At 40.0% G+C, this 26335-nt stretch overlaps 1 protein-coding gene across 15 annotated transcripts in view; it reads left to right on the top strand.

Annotated features, from left to right (window-relative positions):
• Positions 1 to 2055: 2055 nt before the first annotated feature.
• PHACTR1 (phosphatase and actin regulator 1) overlaps positions 2056 to 26335 on the top strand; it is a 586860-nt gene continuing 562580 nt past the window's right edge. For 3 of the 15 annotated variants that reach the window (XM_035294898.3, XM_035294889.3, XM_035294896.3), the window contains exons 1-3: positions 3100 to 3229; positions 3833 to 3877; positions 5015 to 5167. In XM_035294898.3, the coding sequence (XP_035150789.1) occupies positions 5065 to 5167 (103 nt within the window). In that variant the 5' untranslated portion in view covers positions 3100 to 3229; positions 3833 to 3877; positions 5015 to 5064. Of the gene's footprint in view, positions 2270 to 3099; positions 3230 to 3832; positions 4068 to 4595; positions 4763 to 5014; positions 5168 to 26335 lie in introns of those variants that run through there. The other 12 variants (XM_054254800.2, XM_035294891.3, XM_054254799.2 and 9 more) reach the window with 6 other exon arrangements.

Genomic DNA, 26335 nt, shown 5'->3' with positions numbered 1-26335 from the left:
AAAATATCATCACATCTTGGGAAAGCCTCTAGGTTGCAGTGAACTGAGGCCACTGAACTCCAGCCTGGGCAACAGAGCAAGACTCCATCTAAGAAAGAAAGAAAGAGAGAAAGAGAGAAAGGGAAAGAAAGAAAGAGAGAAAGAGAGCAAGAGAGAGAGAGAGAAAGAAAGAAATGAAAGAAAGAGAGAAAAAGAGAAAGGGAAAGAAAGAAAGTAAGAGAGAAAGAGAAAGAAAGAAAGAAATGAAAGAAAGAAAGAAAGAAAGAGAACCTCTAATATTTTTAAGTTAGTTGGATTTATTAGCAAAAAAAGAATCTTCTCCAGGATTTCATTTAGGTAGAAGGCCAAACCTCAAATACTCCAACACAAATATAAAACATGGTTTTCTAGATAGCTCTGGAATATAAGGCAATTAAACAAGGAAAATCCATTGTAAAATCGTAAGCAAGAAGTGTTTTATCTCTTAGCAAGGAGGATCAACCCAGACTGGCTCCAATCAAAGTCAACAGCGTAATGTAAAAAGAGCAAGTTATCTGCTTTCAAATAATATGATCTCTCCCAGAATGTTTGGGTCTTTTGCCATCCAATAGGAAAAGAAGAACACCCCCAAAATATATACAAGGTGATATCTTTATTTGCCTCTAGATTCCATCATGAAATATACCTCTATTTTGAATTAATTGAATATACCTGTTAGTGTATAGAATACTCACATACATATCCTCTTCCAATCAGACTGAATATAGAAAAGTATATCTCTCTCTGCTATCATGTATTTTTAATAATTCTAGATTATTTGTTTTAATCTTACAGTTCTACACTTTCGTATTTTAATGGCATTCATGTAAAAGATATGGCTGTATTTTGGAATTTTTCAAAATAATCTTTTATTTCTAGGTCATAGAGATATGTTAACAGTTAAGTTTTGCAGAGCTGAAATCTTGAGGATGTTTTGGGTTGAATTGTTTAGTGCTGAATACATGTTAATGTGAATACTTGATCTAACCTTGCCTTCCTCTCTGATTTTATTATTTCTCAGAACAATAGATCATCATAAGTGTTGCTTTGGAGCGGTTTAAAGTTACAAAACAGAATTGAACTGATCGGATTTTGACATTGGCTTTTGAACATTGCTTGCTTCACCGTCTTTAAAAATAATTTTTGAACACACACACCTATATGTAATCTATAGCTATGTTCCACAGAGTGAGATCATTTTTTGAAAATCTATTTCAGAAGTTGGTCATATGATGCTAAAGAACACAGTAATTATTTAGTAAAAGTAAGTCCCTGTTTGCAAATTAATAATCATCCCCTTCCCAAATACATTTCTTTTTTCTTGTTTCTTTCTTTCTTTTTTTTTGAGATAGAATCTTGCTCTGTCACCTGGGCTGGAGGGCAGTGCCATGATCTCAGCTCACTGCAACCGCCATCTCCTGGATTCAAATGATTCTCCTGCTCAGCCTCCCAAGTAGCTGGGATTACAGGCACCCACCACCACTCTTGGCTAACTTTTTGTATTTTTAGTAGAGATGGGGTTTCACTATGTTGGCCAGGCTTCTCTCAAACTCCTGGCCTCAGGTGATCCACCCACCTTGGCCTCCCATAGGGCTGGGATTACAGATGTGAGCCTCCATGCCTGGCCCCAAACACATTTCTTTAAATTCAAATTTTCCCTCCAGAGTTTTCTTAAATCATGACCCTTTCATATTATGTGTTCACTTTGTAAACTATTTTAAATTTCTCTTTCTTGGGAACAACTCCCCAGAAATGACTGACTTCCAAATCTGCTACCTACCCCTGGGAATCAACTCTATTTTTCACATTTCCAGTTTAGTATCTCTTTCTTCAATCACACGTTCATTTGCACTCACCTAAAGGCTTGGTCAGCAGCATAGATTTATACTCTCTCTCTCTTACCTATGAGTCATTACAGTTTCAACAGGATTATAATAATGAGTTCAGAACCTGTCGCCCACACCTCACAGTAAGTGAAAGGAACCAGAAGACAGCTTTCTCCTCCTATAAATGTCAAGTGTTCAGCATGTCTCCGGTGGGTGCTGAATAGAAGAGTAACCTTAAAGAAGTCAGCCCTTGGGTTGCAGCAAAGCTTTGAGAATTCAGAGTTCATAGCTGACTTTCCTACAACTGGTACTTTCAGCTTCTGCTTTCATGAGGCCTAACTATCTGCAGCACCAGCTTGGTGTCTGAGTTGTTCTGATCAGTGGGAAAGGGAGAGCCCACAAGAGAAACAGCAGAGGATTTTCAGGTTTGTTTCAATGGCAGACAGCTAAGCTGTGTAGAGGGAGTGGGGCGGCGGGGCGGGGCGGTGGTAGTGGCGGTGAGTGTTGATGGTCTTCCTCCTGAGGCTTCTCAAATTTAATCTCTTTTTTCTTGACCAGCTGACCCACTGTACACTACACCTTACTGATGACCAATTCTTTGGTCAACAAAAGGCGCAAGAGGATTGTGGAAAATCCACAGTAGGGTTTATATTTGGCTGTCACTATGCCTTTCATGAAGGTCTTAAAGTATTGTGCCTAAAAGTCCCTACTGAGGTTTGGTAGGAAGGATATTGAACTAGAATAACTTGAGATACTAGCCAAAGTTTATTTTTGTTGTTGGGATTCTTTTGTTACATTTGAAAGGGAGAAATGCATGCAGGCACACTGGCATGATTTGTGCTGGAGATTTGACGAGGCAATTGGAAGCAAGGAAAGGAAGAAAGCCAGGCAAGAGGGAAGGGGTGGCATCAAACGTGCCCTCTGTATTTCGCCCCAGAAAACAGCTCCCAATTATAACTACCTGCCTTGTTGTGCAGCTCAGGATAAAAGTGGGGTTGCAACAAGCTCTACTGGAGCAGCCTTCGTGATTAGAAAGCGCTCCACACCTGGGAGCCGGGGAGACATGAGAATAATTTTAAATGCAAATTAAATTGAGGGGGTAGCAGAGAAGAGCACATAAAAGACAGTAAAACAAAACCTTTCAGTTTTCTTAAATTAGCAGTCTAATGTGTTCTAAAGAGCAGCTCCACTCAGATCTCTTCTTAGGGGTTGCATTTCATCACAGTATAAATGGGCAAATCCATCACTTCCCTCTGCTCAGTGTTCTTGAAACAAGAGTGAAGGGAAAATTAGAAGCTGTTCATTTGGGCTTGTGGGCTCAGAAGCGTCACACTGCTTTGTTCTGTACTCTATGGTGTCCTGTTGAAAGAGGTCAACAAGTGCCGGTGAGTATCTGCTAATCTCTACTCTTCGTTTCTTATATCTTTTTGGCTAGTTTTCCTTTGCAGGGGATGGTGGGGCTGTGGGGGGGGATCTCCCACAAGATCTATGCTATAATGCATCTTTCAGAATCTGGGAAATTTCAGACAGCTTTTTAAGCTTCTTCCAGTGACTGATTCACAGAAGGGAAGAGTTATTTTCAGCCTGGATGCCGGTGGCTGTTCTGTGTATTAATTATAACAGGGGAATGTCTAACATATGCTAAGCTAAAATGGCCTTTCCGTAAACTCCCCCCAAATTCCCTGCCACTCTTAGGCCAGCATTAGGGTGAGAACCGGTGCCCCCACAACAGTTTCTATACAACTTTTCTATATATTAAAATTTTAATCATTTCCTAACCTATTCTTTTGTGGCTGCAAATCAAACTAAGATTTGGGATTATAAAAATAAACTATGAAGACATAAATCTGTGTTTTTAATGACTATTGACACTTCTCTGCATAAGAGATGGGGGGCCGGGGAATAGCCCTGCGTGATGTACACATGTGGATTTGATGATTTTCTGCCAAAGTTTTACACGGGAAACTGGTAATTTTCTTCCTTCGCAGGGGAGGGTGCAGAGGCTGAGGCTGGCGTCACCTTCCGTTGCTAAGGTAACGTGCTCTGGCCATTTTATCTGATAAAGGAAGTCCAGTGGACTGTATGCATTATTCATCACTGTTCTAATCAAACAATCAAAATCGTTTATTTTCACCGGGAATATTTAGCAAGATCAAAGACACTCTGGCTGGAACGGCTCTTGGTTTACCGCCGACAGTTAGCCCTGGGTTTTTATTTTTTGCAGTAAGTATATTGGCTATTGGGGTACCTTTGGGTATTTGTAAAAGTTTGTCTTACCGGACTTGGTTTCTTAAATTAAAATATATACTGTTAAAGAAACCAGTTGGATAAGCCTTCTGAGGTTGGTTTGAATGACTTTGTATTGTTAATTCTTTCTAAAAAAAATATTCTGCAGAAATAGAGATAATTCAGTTGTGCAAGTATCAGGGAAGGGCTACATAGGCTTGAAAAAATAACCCAACAGGCTGAATGTTTTCTGGGGAAGTATATTAGCTTTGTGACAGGCTAGAGTATGATAATGTCATAGGGATTATTGCAATGCTGCAATCATTGTTGCTGCTTTACCAACCACAATTATTTCTCAAAAGCAGCCCCTGCCAGGCACAGGCAGGTGACGATCCTGTAGCACTTTATAAAATGTGCTGAAGGCAATTACCCAAAAGGAAGGAATTCAAAGCATTTGTACAGCAAATATGTCAGTGCGTGTCATAAACGCAAGGCTTCTATGAGTGGAGGCTTAGATTCCCAGGCGATTTTCCCTGCTCTGGGGGAATCCGAAAGTCCCAGGATCAGCTGAAGATCACCACTCACAACGCGTAACACTTAATGATGCTATTTATCAGATAGAGCTTTTGTAAACCGATAGCATGTGAAATTAACAGTATATGTTCCAGCGAATACAAAGCAAGGAAAGACTGGTATGTTATTTCTCTTTAGATCGGATCATCTGTTTTTCCTGGGTAGAATATATTACTTTTAATGAATGTTGGCTAAATGCTGCAATTTTTCATACGGTAGGGAAGCTATGCTGAGGGGTGGCTTTAGAATTGGAAATGTCAGGCAAATAGTAGAATATTATAATGGGATGTTCCTATTGAAACATTGTAAAGTATATATGGACACTTTATACTTGACATCTAAAATATTGTGGATTTTTTCCCTCTTTATAGATATTCAAGTGAACATTTTCTCTCAGAACTCCGTGTTTGGAACACCAAGGATGGATTACCCCAAAATGGATTATTTTCTGGACGTAGAGTCTGCTCATAGACTCTTGGATGTTGAGTCAGCTCAAAGATTCTTCTACAGCCAGGGAGCTCAAGGTAATAAAATCAGAAAAAGAAATTTCTCTCATTTGCATGTTGGTTTTATATGAATAGCCATGTCAGGTGTAGTTGCTAAAGCTTTGCTCTGAAAGTTTAATAACTGATATTTCTAAATTGGCAACCTCTACCAAACTGCTGCTGGAATTGAGACAGGCATATAATAGAATAAATAAATCCACACTTCTTGGATGTGGTGTAAAAAATACCCAACTGTTGACGCAAGCGCCCCTCAGAAAGCTATGTCAGAAATAATTTCCCACTGCCTTGTGTCCAATACTTATATCCAAAGAGTCAGGAATGGTTTTCCCCTTGGAGAATTCCCACTTTGCAGCCACAGCACTTGGAATCTTAGGGCACTGTGACCTAGTGGACTGGAATCTGGCAGAATTAGGTCTCCTGAGAGGAGTGTTGAGCTTCTCAATAGCTGCCTTCTCTATTTTACCTGAATTCAGTTACTGCCTCAGAGAATTACCAGTATACATTCGGGAAGAAAGCCTGCTGGGAAGTGTGGCTGATGTGTCTGTTTTTATTACATGTTTCAAGATGGTCATTTAGGCTCCAGTTTTCTTGCCCTTCTGTTGGGGCATTTAGAATGTTTTTTCCACCACATTGAAGAAAGAAGCTGGGGTGTTATATGGGATCTCATGACAAGGAGGAGATTCCTTTTTACATATTTTATGTTTTCCATGGAATATTTAAGGTGTTCAGTCAAGGCAACCTGACAATGGGCATGTCCCAAATGGTGCAGGTGATGCATTTAGAAGGAGGACAATGTCCCTATTTTAAAATAGAAAAGCAATTGAATTCTTAGAAGTCACAAAGCAGAACTGAGAAGAAAATGCAGTCAGTTTTTATAATTCTGGCATCTTTCACTTTAGATGGTGAGGGGAACTTCACACAGTCACTGATAATACCCTGCCTGGGCTTTCCCAAGTGGTCTTCTGAATTGCTTTTACCTCCCTCTCAAGCCAATTTATCGTGGTAAACTCAGGGGGGCTTGCAAGCCATCTCCTTCTCTGCTTCCATTTGCCAGGGCATGACTCAGTCTTCTTAAAGTCAAGAGGGGTTGCAAATGATCTAGTTGATTTGCTGAGGTCTGTGTGCCCATCAGCATAGCTGAAATTAGCAAAAGTGATATAATAGCTAATTCTTCTCAACCTTCTGGGTGTATGGAGTCAACATGGCTATTCTCAGCCACTTAAAGAGACATAAAAATGTGAGTCAGAAGGAAAAGAATGAGAGATTGGCCAGGACCTCCAACCTTTTCGGGGTCTGCAAGTAAGAAGATTCTGGAAGTAGATGTAGAATGGAGGAGGCTGGAAGTGGGTGGGGAATGAGGTTAGGTTCAATCCCTTCTCCAGAGCCAAGGTCACACATTGCTCCATCATTGGTCCATCCAACTGGAATGAGACGATAATTCTCTGTGGCGGGGTCTTCCCCCTGAACCGCATAGCCATCTGCAAAACAGAAAGGGAGGGGGTGGCAGTTAATTATAGAGAATAAAGATGTCCACTTGGTCTTGCAGTGGGGATGGTTTAAGGCTTTAAGAAGACTGTGGGCTCCGAGCTCTTACGGAAGGAAAGCAGGCAGGGTGTGGGAGGCTCAGAGGACTCAAGGCAGCATTCTGGTTGTCAGCAGATGGAGCTGGGGGTGGAGTGGTCAGAATTGTCACCATCAGTGACTGTGGTTTAGACATCAGAGCTGGAAGGACTAGAAAATGCATAGGAGGTGGTAGCATAAGCTACTGCTGCTCCCTGGAGTCATGTTCATATTAATCAGATGATGTTTCAATCAAGGATTCCTGGATTTGCGAGAGGGGAGGGGGTTCCTCATACATCGTCTAGGTCAGTGTTTCAAAACCCCAGTCTTCCTGAATCAAACATCCAGGTGTAAGGCCTGTGAATTTGCATTTTAAGCAAGAACTCCAGGGATAGCTACTCAGCCAGTTCATTAGTCTAGGGGCAGCATTTACAAACCAGTCCACCTAATCCCGTTTTCTCTTCTTCCACCCTGGAACAGGAACACTGCCCTCAGCACTAGAGACAGGATAATATAGTGGTTGCAGGCTCCTCTGCAAAATGGAAACAGTAATAGTTCCTAATTCATAGGTTGTTAAGAGCATTAATGAAGTAAGGTTTTAAAGTGCTTAAAACAGTATCTGTCACATAAGAACTGCTATACATGAGCAAATCAATAAAGTAAAAATCCCTGGCAAAAGTCCCTCCTCTTCTGTGTAAAACTTAATAATGGGCCAGGTGAGGTGGCTCTTGCCTATAATCTCAGCACTTTGGGAGGTCGAGGCCGGTGGATCACTGGAGATCAGGAGTTCCAGATTAGCCTGACCAACATAGTGAAACCACGTGTCTTCTAAAAATACAAGAATTAGCCAGGCACAGTGACACACACCTGTAATCCCAGCTACTTGAGAGGCTGAGGTAGGAGAATCGCTTGAACCAAGGAGGTAGAGGTTGCAGTGAGCGGGGGGTGCACCACTGCACTCCAGCCTGGGCAGGAAAGCGAGATTCTGTCTCAAAAAAAAAAAAAAAAGCTTCATAATGAAGCTGCCTTGCAAGCAAGAAATGTGATCTGATAAAAGTTAAACCTATTTCTAGCAACAACAAAAAAATAGAAATTTTAAATACATATAAAAATGCAGTGATTCATTTCTTGTCCTGTCAAAATCCAACTCAGGGCAAAACTGAAAAATAGCTCATCTTGCTGCTCCCCATCTGTCTTGTCCTTCATTTCATTTTAAAGATGAGAGCCTCTCTCCCTCTGACTCCTTCCTCAGATCCCCAGCACACAGGATCTATCACCTTGGGAAGCTCCTTCCTCAAGTTCTGCTTTTACCATTTCTTGGCACTTGGCACTGCATTGCATGGGTTCCTCCGCTGTGACTTCCTCCCCTTTGCACAGACTCCACAGTATGTCCTGGAAAACCAGTACCCCTTAGGCCTTATAAAGGAACAGTGAATGAGTGAAAGCCTTAGTGTACCATGGCCTGCACCCTTTGCATCCAAACCAGATGCACGCATTGCCATGACTCAAGCTTGCATCTAACCAATGGCAAGGCTCCAAGGACCAGTGAAGGAGGGCAATTTGGTGGCTAGCTCTTGAGAAACACGTTTGAGACAATTACTGTCTTATGCTGTTGCTGAATCACTCCACGTGGCGGTTCTCTATTCAGCCAGTCCAGCCAGTGCAGAGGATATTAGTAAGGTCAAGTGGCCCCAATTTGATAATTTCTTCTAAAAAGAAGGCCCGCTTGAAAGTACAGTATGGGCTTAAGTATCTAAAACTTGGGTGACCTAAGGCTTGATTGACTAACCTGTTGTGTGATTATTGCATTTTTGAGTGGTCTATTCTCACTATTATGCAGTTATTTTTACAGACTGATCAAGTGTGTTACAGATGTCAAATGTTTCTAAAGGGGAAAGCAAGAAAACCTGAGTTTCTCTTGTTTCCCACATGACAGCCTCATATCAATTTATTTACAAACTCATAAAGTTCCAGGAAGATAACACCTTCTGTATTAATCACGTGCAAAATACTTATCCAAAGCCACAATGCCGGAATTATGTTTTTAATCCCCACAGAGTTGTTTTCTTAAATTTTTCTTGGAAAGTGGCAATAGCCATCTCCTGAGTAGAAGATGTTTAACTAGTTAAAGCAAGAGGAATCCAGGACAGTGAGAAGAAGAAAAAGAAGTAAAAAGGCAATTTATCGTGGTACAGATTCTTTTGGAAGTCCCTGAGACTTTCAAAGGTGCCTGATCTGTTCTTCTGAATAAATAACCTGTTATCTTCTCCTACCTCTATTTTCCCTTGGTTTGACCTCAAGGTAGGGAAGATCAGCTGCCTCTCTCATGATTCTGCTTTAGAAGGTATGATGTGTTGCAGAGAGCAGAAAATATCCAGCGTCATCCTGTTTGCCTCCTGTCAGTGAAGGAGGCTCTCTTGATTAACTAGTGAGTCATTTGCCAATAGTAAATCCTAACAGGAAGGGAGTTCTGTGAAAGTCCCCTTTAACTGAAAAGGAGAACCCCAGAGGTTGGAGATACATCTGGCTTCAAATATCAACATGTCTTGACATCACATAATTTGAGCTCATCCGTCTTTCAGGTTTCTGACAGTGCTACCCCACACTCTCAACTTCAGACTCGGTAGTTTTGTAGTGAACAATTAAACTGGAAGAGAAGACATAAAAACACAAAATTAACATCATGAGATTTTTTAGGCTAAAATGGACACCATGACTCCCTTAGGTTTCTTCCTAAACCAAGAAAAACAGACCCTGGGAGGGCCAGCCCCAGGCTTCAGTGCTTTATTCCAACAAGCCCATGGGTTTTTAGGATGAGCACTGGAGCTTGAGAACCACCATCACAGATCATCAGTCACTTGCTACTCACAGTGTGGGCCCTGACTGACAGCACCAGCTTCACTCATCTGGAGCTTGGTAGGAATGTAGAATCTCAGGCCCTACCCCAGACCTAGAGAAGGAATCTGCATTTTAACAAAATCTCCAGGTAATTTTCTATGTTAGTGTTTGAGAAGCAGTGATTGAATTCGGTGCACATTACAAACACCACTTGGAAGTATTGTTTTGGTCTTTTTCTTTTTTCTTTTTTTTGAGAGAGAGAGAGAGAGAGAGAGAGAGGAGAGTCTGGCTCTGTCATCTCAGGCTGAAGTACAGTGACAGGATCATTGCAGCCTCAAACTCCTGAGCTCAAGCAATCCTCCAGCCTCAGTCTCCCAAAGTATCTGGGGGCTACAGGCACATGCCACCATGCCTTGTGAATTTCTTACTTTTTCATACAGACAGAATCTTGCTGTTTCCCAGGCTGGTCTTAAACTCTGGCCTCAAGCAGTCCTCTCACCTCAGCCTCCCAAAGTGCTGGGATTATAGGCATGAGCCACCACACAAGGCCACACCTGAGAGCTTTTACAACATAAAGGCTAGAGTCCATTATGGACCAATTAAATCAGAATCTCTGGGGATAAGCCCCACACATGAGAATCTTTTAAATTGCCCCCATGAGATTCAAATGTGCAGCCAGAGTTGAGAAGTACTGAGCTTCATTTCATAGTAAAAGGTTTTAGCATCATGCAGGTACTCTTGCCTAAATAATTTTCTCTAAGTCTACTCCTTTAAATGAATTCAAACCATGGGGAAGATGCAAATAGACTTTTAAAAAGCACTAGGGGCTGTTGTGGTGGCTCATGCCTATAATTTCAGCACTTTGGGAGGCCGAAGCAGGCAGATCACCTGAGGTCAAGAGTTGAAGACCAGCCTGGCCAAAATGGTGAAACCTCCATCTCTACTCAAAATATAAAAATTCCCTGGGCATGGTGGTGGGTGCCTGTAATCCTAGCTACTTGGGAGGCTGAGGCTGGAGAATTGCTTGAACTCAGGAGTGGAGGTTGCAGTGGGCCAAGATCACGCCACTGCACTCCAGTCTGGGTGACAAAGCGAGTCTCCATCTCAAAAATAAATAAATAAAAATAGAAATAAAAAGGATTCTGTATCAAGGGCTGCCCCTTGTATATTCATTGTTATCTGTTAATCCTTTGAGGAAAGGAACTTTGGGAAGTGGGAAGTGCTCATGTCGCAGAGTAGAAAACTAAAGACTGATGAGGTGGACTATGTTGAAAGAGCTGTACATTTAGACAGCAGCAGAGTCAGCGTTTGCATTCAAACATATCCGACTCCAAAGCCCAAGTGATTTTGTTTATGTTATCTCATGCTGCTTGCCAGGAAGAGGCAACCTCTCATGTAGTCAGGTTCATCAAATCAACCCCGCAGATCAGCGAAGGTAACTTCCCTGACCAAACCCCACTTCCAGAGATGGTTAAACTGTGGCCCAGAGTCATTCTGCGGGGAGCTCAAATTACACAGCTTAAAAGAAGACAGCAGAGACAGAATCAGATCCCATCTTACCACATCCATGCCTTGTCCACTGTGTGATATTTCTTTTCTCAAAAACCTTGGAAATTTAAATTACCTTCTAAAAGGAACATACATTAAAAGGCAGCCAATTGACAAAAGTCACTAGGCAATTCTAGTGACTCCTGCTAACGATTTCTCCTCTTTCATCATTGAAAATAACACTTGGCATTAGAACCAGGCACAGTAGTCACTGTTACTTGTCATAATGCACCTTTTCTGTCATCTACATTGTCTTGTTCAACAAAGGAAAATGCCAGTTTTGACAACTGAGGAATGCCACAGTGAGCAGCTAGGAGTCTCTTTACGTTGTTTTTGGAAGTAGCGAGGTATTCATCTAAACCCCCTCTCTCCCCTCACACCTCCACCCACCTCCACGCTTTGCCCACTCTGTGAAATCGGTCAGAACAGCTGGTATTTGAATCTTTAGCTTTGAGTTAAATATACCCTAAACCTGAACTCTGAACCTCTGGGACTTCTAAACATGGCCGCAAGAGAGAAAGACATTTGGTAGCTCTCCGTTAGTTCCAAATCAGGAACAGTAGTCACTGGACACAGAATGTGCTCATACTATTTCCTTTGCTGTGCTTATAGGGAGACCCGGCCCCATTGTCACCACCTCTGTGAAGTTTTGCTTAACTTTCCCCGGCCTTCCTCCCATATCCTATACTACAGCTGTGCACGCCTACACGACAGCCATTGCCGTCATCTGCGATTCTGCCTCCACCACCTGTTAAGATGCATGAGCTCACATAAATGGCTTCAACTCTTTAAATCTCAGATTCCTCATCAAAATAGATATAATGCTAGCTCTGAATTCATAGGAGACTTTGGGAATTAAATAAAGTACAGCTACTAAGTATCTGGTACCTTGTCTGCTGTTACTGATTAGTTAGTGATACTCTCGTTTATGATTACTTAAGTGTCTGTGACTTACGTCAATCACAATGACCTCCTTAAATAGCATCTTCTTGGTGCCTAGTACTATCCTTCTACAGTAGAAGCATTAAGGTTTATTAACTCTCTCTATTGAACTGATGGGGTAAGAAGGCTTAAATCTACACTATAAAAAGACTTTTTTTAAACAAAACTGTTTTTTTTTTAAACATTTTGTGGGTACATAACATAAAGTTACATTTTGGACCCCAGGAAAGGGTGTGATGATTCAAGATTTAGAAAACAGAACCTCCTAAGACTTTTAAAGAATTAAAATCTTCATTGAAAATGGAGGCTGCATAAGACTGAAGGTAAGGACATGCAAAGATAATATTCAAATACATAGATATGTAGGCAATGGATACAAGTCATCAACTCTGCTGTATCTCCTATAAGACAGAAGAAATTAAAAGTAAGAATATACAGCAGGGGAATTTAGGTCTATTATTGAAAACAAATCAATATTTTAAAATAGATTTCAAGGGACCCCTGAGTAGTATTCTTCTGGAAAAGGACTTTTTGATACAGAATAGTCTGAGATGATGAAGTTTTCATTCTGCCTAAAAGCAGAATTATGGAATAGGCAACTGCTCAAATTTCACTGCAGTGAGCTTAATTGCATTCAGTTCAAAAGCTGTGCTGAACATGTCCAGGAAACCAGCTCTGAGCTGCACCTTGAGATCCCCTTTTCCCTTCCTTTTTAGACTTTTACTGCCTACTCCAGTTTTTATACTTTTTGGCTGATGAATCCTCAAACCAGCTATCACCCCACTCACACTCCTCACCAGACTTAAAGGAAGGCGAGTGTAGACACCCACCTAAACCACGTGCTGGAAACACACACGTTGAGAACCACTCACTGGAAGCCTGGCCATGGTGTTTTAGGAGTCTTGCATCGTGGAAGTCAGGTTGTCTTCTTCCTCCATGCCTGTCCCCTGAGCCCTTCATGTCATGACCTTCCATATGGTTCACATCTGGACCTGCAGGTTTGGTTTGCTTCAGAAGGACTGGGGCAGGAACAGTGCTTGCAAGACAACCCAATCCCCATCTGGATGCAATTAGTCAACTGGGTTATAACCTTTTCCATTCACCCACGTAATGTCCTCCCATCTGCCCCTCAGAGTCCTGCTAGGTAATATCCTATATTTCTATTGGTTCACTGTCCAAATACTTGATATATAATCATACGATTTCCCAGACTTTTGTCTCTGAGAAGTACTTCAGATGAGAATTTATTTTTTATTGTTTCTAGTCTTGGTGCTTGTGCCATAACCCTCAACAAATACTTGTTGTTTTATCTTGGTTTTTTGTTTTCCTCCATCACTCTAGTCAGGTAGCAGTATATGGCACTTCACTCACAGCTGACAAGCTAACTACCAGGCCTACCCTCCTAACCACCCACTCATTCCATTTCAGACCTCTAATTGCTCAGACCCAGGCTCTCCAAACCTGTGAAGGGAAGATGATGTGTGTAAAAGACAGTGAAGGCAGATCAAGAGAAAAAAACATCTTGGAGCCAGCCAGCCTGCCAACTCCATATATATATAGATGACCATAGAATCCAACCCTCCTGTTCTGGAGTGTGCCCTGGGAACAGGACGATTCTCTGTACACAAAGTCCTGTTCCTGGTGCCCACAATTTACTGCACACAGCCTTTCAGTGCTCTTTGTGCCTTTGCCCCCAGCAAGGATCTGCTTTGCCATGTATTGTGATCCAGGACTCATACATAAAGTAGGGCATGGGAATGAGAGGAAGAGGGAGAGAAAATGAGAGAATGAGAGCCAGAGAGGAAGAAAATTATGTGAAAATACAATGAACTAATTTCAATCAATTAATCATTCCTGCTCTCACATACCACACATGAGAGGCAGCCCACACTCACCCAGCGCCAGCCATGACCCAATTAGCATAAACAATTCACCAGGTGCTTGGAAAATCATTCTCACTCCTCATTTGCCCAAACAAATCTGTTTTCTCAAAAATTTTGGGACCATCCTTTGTGCCTGTGCTAGCAGGGGCAAGGATAGGGAGCCTAACACTTCAAAGTCAGACCATGCCAATATCATTTTTATATTTTTAAGAATTTCTCAGTAAGCAACAGACACTTATACAAAACCATGGAATGAATATTTATGTTAAATTGGACTTCTAAATACCAGGACTGAACAGAGTTATCTTCAAGATCTATACATCCTTTTTCAATCATAAAAGCAAAGCAAGGGAAGTGTTAATGCCTTTGGCTAAAAGGGGAGAAAAAAAGGAGAGGGCCAGGAACAGTGGCTCACACCTGTAATTCCAGCACTTCGGGAGACCGAGGCTGGTGGGTGGCTTGAGGCCAGGAGTTCGAGACCAGCCTGGGCAAAATAACAAGATGCCATCTCTATGAAACTTTTTTTTTAATTAGCCAGGCATGGTAATGCACACCTGTAGACCCAGCTACTCAGGAGGCTGAGGCAGGTGAATTGCTTGAACCCTGGACCTCCAGGTTGTAGTGAGCTGTGATCATGCCACTGCACTCCAGCCTGGGCAATGGAGCCAGATTCCGTCTTTAAAAAAAAGAAGAAGAAGAAGAAAATCAACCATGCACAACAATTTAAACTTTTTGTATTTACTTTTAATTTCTTTTACCTACCTTTGGAATTTTATAAGGTTTGATTAGTGGCACATACAAAACTGGCGGTATGAATAAAACAGTTTCCCATATTAGCTAAGAATGACATAGTGTTTAGGACTTGAGTTTTAGAATTGCACAGCTCTGAGTTCAAAGGATGATTTCCACTTCCTAGCTTGTGACTTTAGTCAGGTTATTTAATCTCTCTCTCTCACTTTTCCTTTTTGAATACAAATGACAGTAATAAGAACTCTTAACCCAACAGGTTATTTTGAGGATTAAATGAACCATAGTTTCACAAACTACGGTATGATATATAATTTTCAGGTAATACATAAACTCCTTCATAATAATCATGTATTAATTTTATTGTGCTTTAGAAAAACATAAACAGAAAAACTAATTAAAATATAAAAATATATAGCCAGCACTGCACATTCACAGACAACAGCTTAGAACAAGCAGTGCAAGAAAAAGTAGGCTGATTAAGTCCATTTAAGGAATAACATTAAGTAAATGAAAGGCTAGATGGCACTTAGCTACAGCAAAATACATAAAAAGTCATATAGGAATGACTAAAATTTGGAAACAGACAAATGTAAAGCACTAAGCCAGACATCAAGCACCTGATACATGTTTAATAAATGTCAGCTCTTATATTAATTATGTTTTAATTTTCTCAAGCCTTAGAGGAAAATGACAGGGCATCTGCTTCCCAAGAGAGACCCCCCACCTGCCCCATCACTTCTTTTCTCTGATGCCATTTTTTTCCAATTCAAATTTCTAAGACCTTTGGAGACATGAAACAGTCTTAAAACACAAGAACAAGAACAAGCAACACAACTTTGATTTTAAAATAAAATTACTAACAAATTCCAAAGTTATCCTCTGTATCGTACTACCTGTGGGTAACATTAGCTAAACCGTATTGATTTCCTCTGAAATCAGAGCTAACTCTATAGTTTATAATCAGTGCAGCTGTGTTTCTAAGCTGGCATTCAAGGTGAGATGACAATTTGCTTGCATGTGAGTTAAATTTAGGGAGGATAAAAAAGAATACTCTGGGCGGTGTGAAGTGGCCTGTGATGAGGCATGAACAGGCATGGGAAGAGAGTGCTCCATCAGGAAAACTGCATGTGTTAGACTCTCTCCTAAGCTGACAGGTTATATTGTAGAGATGGAGAATGGTAAGAGAGAAGACAAGAACAGCAGGCAGGAGTCATGGCATGTGAGGCTATACAATGCCAGACTAAGGAATCCCAAAGGTGATACTGAATCGACGAAAGCACCAAATATGGCGGAGATGTTATCAGGTCTGCTTTTTTTCTTTTTTCTTTTCTTTTTTTTTTTTTTGAGACGGAGTTTCGCTCTTGTTACCCAGGCTGGAGTGCAATGGCGTGATCTCGGCTCACCGCAACCTCCGCCTCCTGGGTTCAGGCAATTCTCCTCCCTCAGCCTCCTGAGTAGCTGGGACTACAGGCTGTGCCATCATGCCCAGCTAATTTTTGTATTTTTAGTAGAGACTGGGTTTCATCACATTGACCAGGATAGTCTCGATCTCTTGACTTTGTGATCCACCCGCCTCAGCCTCCCAAAGTGCTGGGATTATAGGCGTGAGCCCCCGCGCCTAGCCCTCAGGTCTGCTTTTATAGAGATCATTAATACAGAGGACAGACACGGGAGGAAGACCAGAGGCAGGGAGAGGCATCAGGAGGCTACCGCAGTGATGCAAACAAGAAAAAAACCTAAAGAGGGAACTGACTGGGAGAATTCAAAAGTGGAGAGGATTCTAGATATTAAGAATTTTTTTCCCAATTATGTGGTGACAAGGTGAGTAGACAGAAAGGGAGAAACAGGTTCTTTGAATTTTCCCTACATGTTACCTTTGGGCCTACTGGGTGAAGGATGCAGCCCCTCCCTGAGAGGGAGAATACAGGAAAATGACCAAGATGAAGGTAGGAAAAGGAATTCCACTTACAGCATATTGAGCTTGCAGACCCTATGGAATAGCCCAGCACAGATTACCAGGATGGAGTAAGTTCCATGGAATATGCTTAGGATGGAGATCTTGGAAAATCATCTGAGATATTCTATATTCCTCAGTAATTCCTAAAATAATTTCACTAACATGTTTTACATTGGCCTCTAAATATGTGGTTCTACTGGGCCTTTAATTTTCCTTTCATGCTATTTAGAAGATTGGGAGATTGTTTAAAGAAAACACATTTTCTAAATAAAAAGTTTTTTTCTATAAATACAATATTTTTTTTTCCTAGCCCAATACTACAATTAATAGTCTATTTGAAATATTTACATGAGCCAAATGTTTGAAGTCACTAAGATTATTGCAAATTCTGGTTTGTATTTTTATAATAAGCAAAAATCTTAGTTAATACTTATAAGGTCATTAAAAAACACTCTTTTTAAAATCTCAATGCAGCTCAATCATAGTATAGAACTGTAGCTTGTTCCAAAATGCTGCAAAGGAAGAGAAAAAAGAGATTCACCTAGAGCTGGTTAAAAATAGACCTTCCTTTTTTTAAACATTTATTTTAAGTTCAGGGGTACATGTGCAGGTCTGTTACACAGGCAAACTTGTCTTATGGGGGTTTGTTGTACAGATTATTTCATCACCCAGGTATTAAGCCTAGTACCCATTAGTTATTTCCTGATCCTCTCCCTCCTCCCACCCTTCACCCTTCAGTGGCCCCAGTGTGTGTTGTTCCCCTTTATGTGTCTGTGTGTTCTCATCGTTTAGCTCCACTTATAAGTGAGAACATGTAGTATTTGGTTTTCTGTTGCTGTATTAGTTTGCTAAGGATAATGGCCTCTAGCTCCATCTATATCCCTGAAAAGGTCGTGATCTTGTTCTTTCTTATGGCTGTGGTATAAAAACACCATGGAATACCATGCAGAATATTACCTTTTTTATTTACTTATTTTTTGAGACAGAGTCTCACTCTGTTTCCCAGGCTGGAGTGCAGTGGTGCAATCTCGGCTCACTGCAACCTCCACCTCCTGGGTTCAAGCAATTCTCCCGCCTCAGCCTCCCGAGCAGCTGGGACTACAGGCACCCACCACCATGCCTGGCTAATTTCTTGTATTTTTAGTAGAGATGCGGTTTCACCATGTTGGCCAAGCTGGTCTCGAACTCCTGACCTCATGATCCACCCATCTTGGCCTCCCAAAGTGCTGGGATTATAGGCATGAGCCACTGCGCCCAGCCATATTACCTTTTTTAAACCCATACTGTAATATATTCTTTCATTTAGCTGATTGTGTACTGTTTGGTGACTAAATTTGATATGTGACAGGCAGAGAAGAAACTACTTGGCTTGGCCTAATTTATTTCTTGTCTCTGAAAAGCAAGACCACACTCCAAACATCATACTGCAGGAGATATTTTTACATTAGCCTCATATCTAATGCTAGCTTAATAATCTGGATATGTACACTGACATCGCAAAAGGAGAGGAAGAAGACTCAGACTGTGTGCCAGGGGCTTTGCATTTATTATCCCATTTCATCTATAAAAAGGAAATTTATTGGGCACGTGACACTGATGTACCATTTTACAGATGAAGTAATCCATGTTTCTAATAATCGAGTGACTTTCCAAGGTCACAGCTATTAGTAATGGAGCCAGACTTATAATCCTGAGCTTTTGGATTCTCCCCACTACAACTAGTGGTCCTATGTTATATTGGTGACCATGGCAATATTAGCAAAGACATCCACATACAGCCATGTGGGGATGGACAGATGTTCATGTATTTCCACACATTCAAAGGTAGAATGTCTCAATGTTGTGTGATACAAATGTGTCGATGGAGCCATTTTATGTCATTATACTCAGGTCCAACTTCATAAAGGAATGTTTTACCTTTTTGGGGGGGGTGGAAACTACCAAAATGGGATGGTGGGGACTCTGATCCTTAAACTGAGTTACAGAATATATGATTTGCTTGCAATTCCTGGAAATTAGGGGAGGAGGGCAATCTGCCCGAGTCTCCATGGAGCTTCTTATGAAACACATAACTTGTTTTTTCCTCTCACTACCAATGTAACATATAGTAATTATAGAAAATTTTTAAAATATTGGCAAACAAAAAAAAAGCAAAACAAAAAACAAAACTCAAGTAGCCTCATCATCTAAAAATAGGTATTTTTTACTACCTGGTAAATATTCTTAAATTCTTTTTATACACATGGGCATACATAGATTTTTCTTTTGGTGCTGTTTAAGATATTTTTATTATTTATTTATTTTTCCTTAGCTCTTCTAAAAAAAATAGGATACATGTGCAGAATGTGCAGGTTTGTTACAAAGGTATATGTGTACCATGGTGGTTTGCTGCACTTATTACTTAGAAAGTTCCCTCCTCTCACCCCCTACCCCAAAACAGGCCCTGGTGTGTGTTGTCTCCTGCCTCAGTCCATGTGCTCCCATTGTTCAGCTCCCACTTACGAGTGAGAACATGCAGTGTTTGGTTTTCTGTTTCGGAGTTAGTTTGCTAAGGATGGTGACTTTCAGATTCATCCATGTCCCTGCAAAGGAATGATCTCATTCCTTTTTATGGCTGCATAGTATTTCAGGGCATACACTGATTTTTTTTTTTAAACCAAGCTGCTCAGATTTATTGCTTTTAATTTTTCTATTCTTAATGTAAACAATAAATTAATTCTTTTTACCTTAAAGTAGCTTATTCTAACTGAATTATGAAATAATCAGACACAGGTTAGGCTATGATGGAAAGGTCAACCATGCTTTGCTTTTTCCCCAAAGGGTGACTTTGCCAGCTGGGTTGGTGTTCTGTTCTGGATCTGTTCTGCCATGATTTACCAGACAGAGTCTCTGACTAGTACCCTGTGATCTAATCACTGTCATCAGCCCATCTGTAGATAATCAGAGTGCAAATAAAATATCTATGTAATCCATATTGGGTGGTTATTCCCTCTTAGACTCATACATTTAAAAATTTTTATGTTTTCCCCCTCCACAGGCAGAATATGTCTTCCTCTTATTATAGACAGATGCATTTTATTATGTATAACAAGCAAATGCCACTTATTCCTAATACTTCATTTAACAGTAGAATTACTACAATAATAGGACATCAGAGCTGGAAGGGACTTAATTCAATCAGCTCATTTTACAGGTGGTAAAACTGAGGCTTAGGGAAGACAGGAAAAGGAACACTGTTAATTAAATGCCTAACATATACCAGGATCTATGCATACTTGTTTCATTTGAAACTACAAACCTATGAGTCAGATATTGTTGCCCCCAATTTATAAGAAATTAAACCTCAGAAGGATAAAAAACTGACCCAATACTGTACAACTAAGAAGAGGTGAAGCCAGGATTCAAGCATGAGTCTTTCCGGCTTCACAGCTTTCCCCTACAACATCCTTCCTTTCTGGAGAGAAATAACTTAGCTAAACCAGATGGAGGTAGATGGTGGCAGAGCAGGAGCCAGAACTCAGTTTCACAATGCCTCATCCGTGCCCATATCTCTGCATCCTGCTGTCTTGTGTATATGGGGTTCAAATAGGGTTAAAGCCCCCACAGCCTTTGACACTGAAATTATTTTGCAAGTAACCAAGCCCAGGAGTTTGCCACACAAATATATGTCCAAGTATATATCACTAGTGTGTACATTGAATATGAGTTAGAAATATTGGAACTTTTAGATTTCAAATGATGTCATTAATTACAGCAACTATACTGAAAACCAGCTACATGGAAGATATAAAATCAAAATATGTGAGTCTTAATGTTACCTGCGCTATCAAATAAGATTGGAAAAGTGACTTGTATATCTAAACAAGGGATGCTCAACATTTAAATAATAGAAAGCTGCTTGGGTCTCTGCCCAACTCAGTTCAGCATACAAAGCCTGAAGCACATTTTCTTTTTCTGCATCTAGCATGATTTAGCAGCCAGCCCCCAGCCCCTCTGCACAGTGTCTACTTTAAGAAACTGGGAGGAAAGGAAGCAATGAACATTTGTTGCCCGCCTACCATTTGTCAGGCTCTATGTTAGGTGTTTTGCATTTATTATATAACGTTTTATCCTCCCAAGGCCCAGTGAGAGAGTTTATTTCATTTCTAGTTTACATATACATAAACCAAAGCTTAAAGAGCTCACTTACTTTTTTACAAGGTCTAATAAGCTTGGGAATTATGCCAAGGTTTAATTTCTCAGCCACAGCCTTGCTTGGAGCTGGCTAATAATAATAGTCTTACTATAATAAATGTTTATCAGGAATTTCCTTTGCCAAAGATTACATGAATTATATGTCTGAATCCTTGTAATGACCCCAAGTTGTAGGTACTATGTTAGTCCCATCTTATAGATGTATAAGAGGTAAGTGACCTTCATGAAATCACACAACGATTAAGTACATTTGGATACAAACTCAGGAAGGCTAACCTTAAAGACTGTGCTGTTAAACATTACTTCCTATTGTCTGGAAGAAAAGTAATAACCACATTATTTTGCTAATATATTTATACAAAGTGAAAATTATAAAGTGCCACAAGGTGAGCAGAGACAAAGGAAGAGAAAGATACTATTGTCTCATGGTGGTACTGAAGACAGGGATAAAAACATTTCAGCCACAGAGGATGGGCAGAGTTTAGATATGTTAAGATGGGAAGAAGGAAAAGAAAGGGTTTCCACTGCAAAGATTTGTACTGTCATTTAGTTTTTGTTTGCTGTATTAAAATTTGCTATTGAACTATTGTTCAATCAACTGGTTAAGATTTGCATTTTCTGATAGATACAGATAGTATTGGGCATTAATAATTGATGTTCTGAGTCCATTGTGAACCCAGTTATTACTTTTCTATTGCTCTGTATGGAATTACCCCCAAACTTAGTGATTTAAAACAACAAACACACTATCTGACAGTTTCTGTGGGTCAGGAATTAAGGAGTGCCTTAGCTGGGCTGTTCTGGTTTAGTGTCTGAGGTGACAGTTGGGAGGTTGGCTGGGGCTGTAGTTGCCTGAACATTTAACTGAGGCCTTCAAGGTGGCTCATGCCATGACAGCTGGAAGGAGACTTTGATGCCCCACTATACAAGCTTCTCTATAGACTGCTGGTGTGTCTCATCATGTTGCAACTGACGTTCCTCAAAGCAAGACCCCAAAGAGGAAGCAAGGAAGAAGCTACAAGACATTTTATGACCCAACGTCAGAAGTGTTATACCATCACTTATAGGATATTTTTGTGATCACAGAGACCAACCCTAATTCAATGTGGGAAGGGACTATAAAATGGCATGAGTGCCAAGAGTGGGGGTTCATCAAGGGCCATTTTGGAAGCTGGCTACCACAACACACTTGCCTTTACAATTTCAAAAGAAAGAGGGAACATAGCTCATACACTTAAACAGGTTTTGTTAATATTTCTCACATCATCAAGTGGTTTCAAAATTAGGCACAATATTGCATAATTATATAGGATCTCTGGGAGAGAAGTCACTATACCAGTGTTAGGGTAGCTATTGAATTGTCTTGTATTAATCTATATACAAGCAACAAGAAAAGCTAGGTATTCACACCTTAAAGAAGAATTAGAGCAAAGTCAGTATTAGGCCCATATTGTCATTGGAAACAGGGTTGGCTTCCACCTCTTTGGGAGCTACATCCTTCAAGGAAGGGCTGCATAAGTTGTGGATTTCACTCTTTCACAAGTCTATTCACATAGACTATGAAGTGGATGATGTATCTCTGAAGCTCTGCAACATTAAAGACCTAAGTTGGGGCCCAGAGGAACACAGTAGAGCTGAATCCTGAGCTGCAATAGTGAAAACAAGGCAGCCACCTCCTCTCCCTTGTGTACCCCATGGTATCAGCCAGATGTAAAAGGGAACAAATATCAGAACTTTGTATAGTGGACAGCTCCTTTAATGACAAGTTTAAGCAGAGAACTGAGATGTACCTATAACATTTCCTCAGATTTTTTGTTTTCTAGCAAAGTATACATATGCATAGAAAAGAAAAATATTCCCAAATCTATGTACTAAATTTAGTTGTAATAAAAAGTCCAAAAAACTTTTTGGAATATTTTTCTGAAACCTATGTAAGATTAGCAAGTTATTACTGAAAGTTGGGTTATTATAGTTAATGATATTCATCCCCATCATTTACATTTTGTATCTTTTCATGAATGATTTTCAGTATTGCCACTGTAATTAGTGATAGTGTACTGGGTTTAATTATGAGGTGTAAAGGCTCTTATATTTCTAACATGTTAGATGTACAAAATGGTGAACTATATTTCATCTATATAGCCCAGATTCTAAATCTGCCTGACTATAATATACCAGAATCAATACAAAAATTGAAAGACTGCCAGTAAGTCCAGGACATATTACCCGTAATATCAATACTGTATTTGTCCACAGCCTGTGGGACTATCTGACAATGATAATCTTTCAGAAAAATTTAAACATAAGGATGGATCTCTAACCTTTAGAAACTCTCCTAAATAGAAAAAAAAAGTGTTTTGTTAAAACCACTTTTTAACTTAAAAAATAATTTAAAAATACAGAAATTTGCAAAAATGATACAGTACAAAGAATAGATATGTACTCTTCTCAGATTCACCTATTTAAAAATCACTTCTCAGCCTTTTGGCCAAGAGCAAATGTAGATTCATCTGTTAATAGTGTTTTACTCCATTTGCTCTTGCTTGTCTCTACTGATCTATTCTTCTAGAAAGGAGTGTAAAAAATGTGTGTATATACATACACACAAAATATATATACACATGTACACGTTTTTACACTCCTCTCTATACATATATATATACACTCCTCTCAATACATATATACACTCCTATCTATACACATATCTATATACATACACAGTCATACACATATATAATACATAGATACATACACAGTCACGTGATGCCTAGCAATGGGGATATATTCTGAAAAATGTGTCATTAGGCAATTCTGTCATTGTATGAACATCACAGTGTACTTACACAAACCTAGATGATATAGGCTACTACACACCTAGGCTATATGGTACAGCCTATTGCTCTAGACTACAAACCTGCACAGCATGCTTTTGTATTGAATACTGTAGACGACTGCAGCACAATGGTAAGTATTTGTGTATCTAAACATAGAAAAGGCACTGTAAAACTATGGTATCATAATCTTCTAGGACCACCACTGTATATATGATCCACCATTGACCAACATGCCATTATGTGGCACATGACTGTATATATACAGAGGAGATATGTAGTACACATACACGCGTGCACACACACACACATACTTATCAAGAAAGAGATGAGGAAGGAAATATATATGTATGATTGTATGTGTGTGTACTTTTACATGTGATCCTTCCTTCCTTCCTTCCTTCCTTCCTTCCTTCCTTCCTTCCTTCCTTCCTTCCTTCCTTCCTTCTTTTTTAAGAGACAGGGTCTCTTTCTGTTACTCAGGCTGGAGTGCAGTGGTGTGATCATGATGGCTCACTGCAGCCTCAAAGTTCTGGGCTCAAGTGATCCTCTTGCCTCAGTTTCCTAAGTAGCTGAGACTACAGGTGTGTGCCACCAAGCTAATTTTTAAAAATTTTTTATAGAAACAAAGTCTCACTATGTTGCATAGGCTGATCTCAAGCTACTGGCCTCGAGTGATCCTCCCACCTGGACCTCTCAAAATGCTGAGATTATAGACATAAGCCACCATGCCTGGCCCATTGCTTAAGAATAGGAATAGTGTCTTCCATAACCACAGCACATCTATCCCCTGAAATAAATTTACCATTCACATTCATATTTTAATTTAACCTGCCTTTTGCATTTCAGTTTTGTCAGTTGACCCAATAATGTCCTTTCAAGCATTTTCCTCCTCCAGGACAGGAACTAGTCTAGGGTCAGTTCAGTCTAAGGTTAAAATCCAGGACTGGTTTAGGGGCAGTACTCTTTTGCATCCTTTAATCTGGAACACTTCCACATCCTTAAATTGTCTTTAAAACATTGGTATTAAAAAAAAATACATTTCCCTTTCCCTTTAATTTTGTCTAACATTTTCTCATGACTAGATTTAGTTTATGCATTCTAGTCTGGGATGCTCCAAAGGTGGTTATATATATCCCTAGGCATCATTTCAGGGGGCATCCAATGTCCATCTGTCCCTCACTAGTGATGATAATTTTAATTGCTCAGTGAAGGAGCTGTCCAGTTTCTAGTTTAAAACTAATAAGTGTAAGGGGGAAAACTTTAAGGCCATAAAAATATCCTGCCCATCAGTAAAAATTTCCCTCTAGAGTTAGTATCCCTTATTGGTTTTTACTTGATCTTTACTATGATGGCTGCAAAATGATTATTTTTCAACTTCCAGCTCTTTCTCCACATTGATGAGCCAGCTCTCAACATTCTACTATAAGCAAGAGTCAGCCTGGGCACGGTGGTTCACGCCTGTAATCCCAGGGCTTTGGGAGGATGAGGAGGGCTAATCACTTGAGGTCAGGAATTTGAGACCAGCCTGACCAATATGGTGACACCCTGTCTCTACCAAAAATACAAAAATTAGCCAGGCATGGTGGTGTGCATCTGTAGTCCCAGCAAATAAGGCAGGCTGAGGCAGAAGAATCACTTGAACCTGGGAGGCGGAGGTTGCAGTGAGCTGAGGTCACGCCACTGCATGGGCAACAAGAGTGAAACCACATCTCAAAACAAAACAAAACAAAACAAATAAACAAAGAGTTTTCCCCTTTCCTGAATTTATATTATTTATCTTTTCTAAAACCAGTTTTAATCTATCTATTTATTATCAGGACCAGAGTACCCATTTTTGATGGTTTAATATTCACTAGTGGACTTCATTGTTTTTGTGTTCAAATTATCCCAGGATTGGCAAATGCAAGCCCATTCAAGCTGACTGCTGCGTTCTTGTGACACATTCTCTGCATTTTCAAAAATGCTGCTTTAACAAGGCATAGCAAGGCTTGTCCACAGCAAGAAGCCCACTGTCATCATTCTTTTCTTATGTCTTACATATACTTCCAATTCAGTTATCTGTTGTTCTGTTGTTATTTTTAATGCAGCTCAGAATGCCAGGAGCAGAATCTTTAAAAGGTCATAGTTATCAGAAGTAGACATGATGATAGCCTAAAAATAAGGGTGAGACACACCAAACAAAGACAGAATTTTGCAACAGTTAAATGTTGATATTTATAAAGATAGCCCAAGTAATCAATACATTATTTTAATTGATTAATTAAATTTAACAAGTATTAATACTGTGGTTTTCTAAGTACTAGTACTTACCTTAAATGCAATAATTCTCAAACTGATTTCTGCATCTTAATAAGCTGGAATCTTTTTAAAAATAAATACATTTATTTATTTATTTTTGAGACAAAAATAATTTTTAATTTATTTTTATTATTAATAAATAAATTATTTTATTTATTTATTTTTTATTTTATTTCTGTTGCCCAGGCTGGAGTGCAGTGGCATGAACATGGCTCACTGCAGACTCAGCCTCTTGGCATAAGCAATCCTCCTGTCTCAGCCTCATGAGTAGCTGGGACCACAGGCACATACCACCATGCCCAGCTAATGTTTAAATTTTGTAGAGATGGAGTGTTGCAATATTGCCCAAGCTGGTCTTGAACTCCTGGGCTCAAGCAATCAT

This window comes from Callithrix jacchus, chromosome 4 (assembly GCF_049354715.1).
Source record: "Callithrix jacchus isolate 240 chromosome 4, calJac240_pri, whole genome shotgun sequence".
NCBI lineage: Eukaryota > Metazoa > Chordata > Mammalia > Primates > Cebidae > Callithrix > Callithrix jacchus.
The sequence above is the reverse complement of the archived record's forward strand: the minus strand, read 5'-3'. Positions and strand labels throughout refer to the sequence as shown.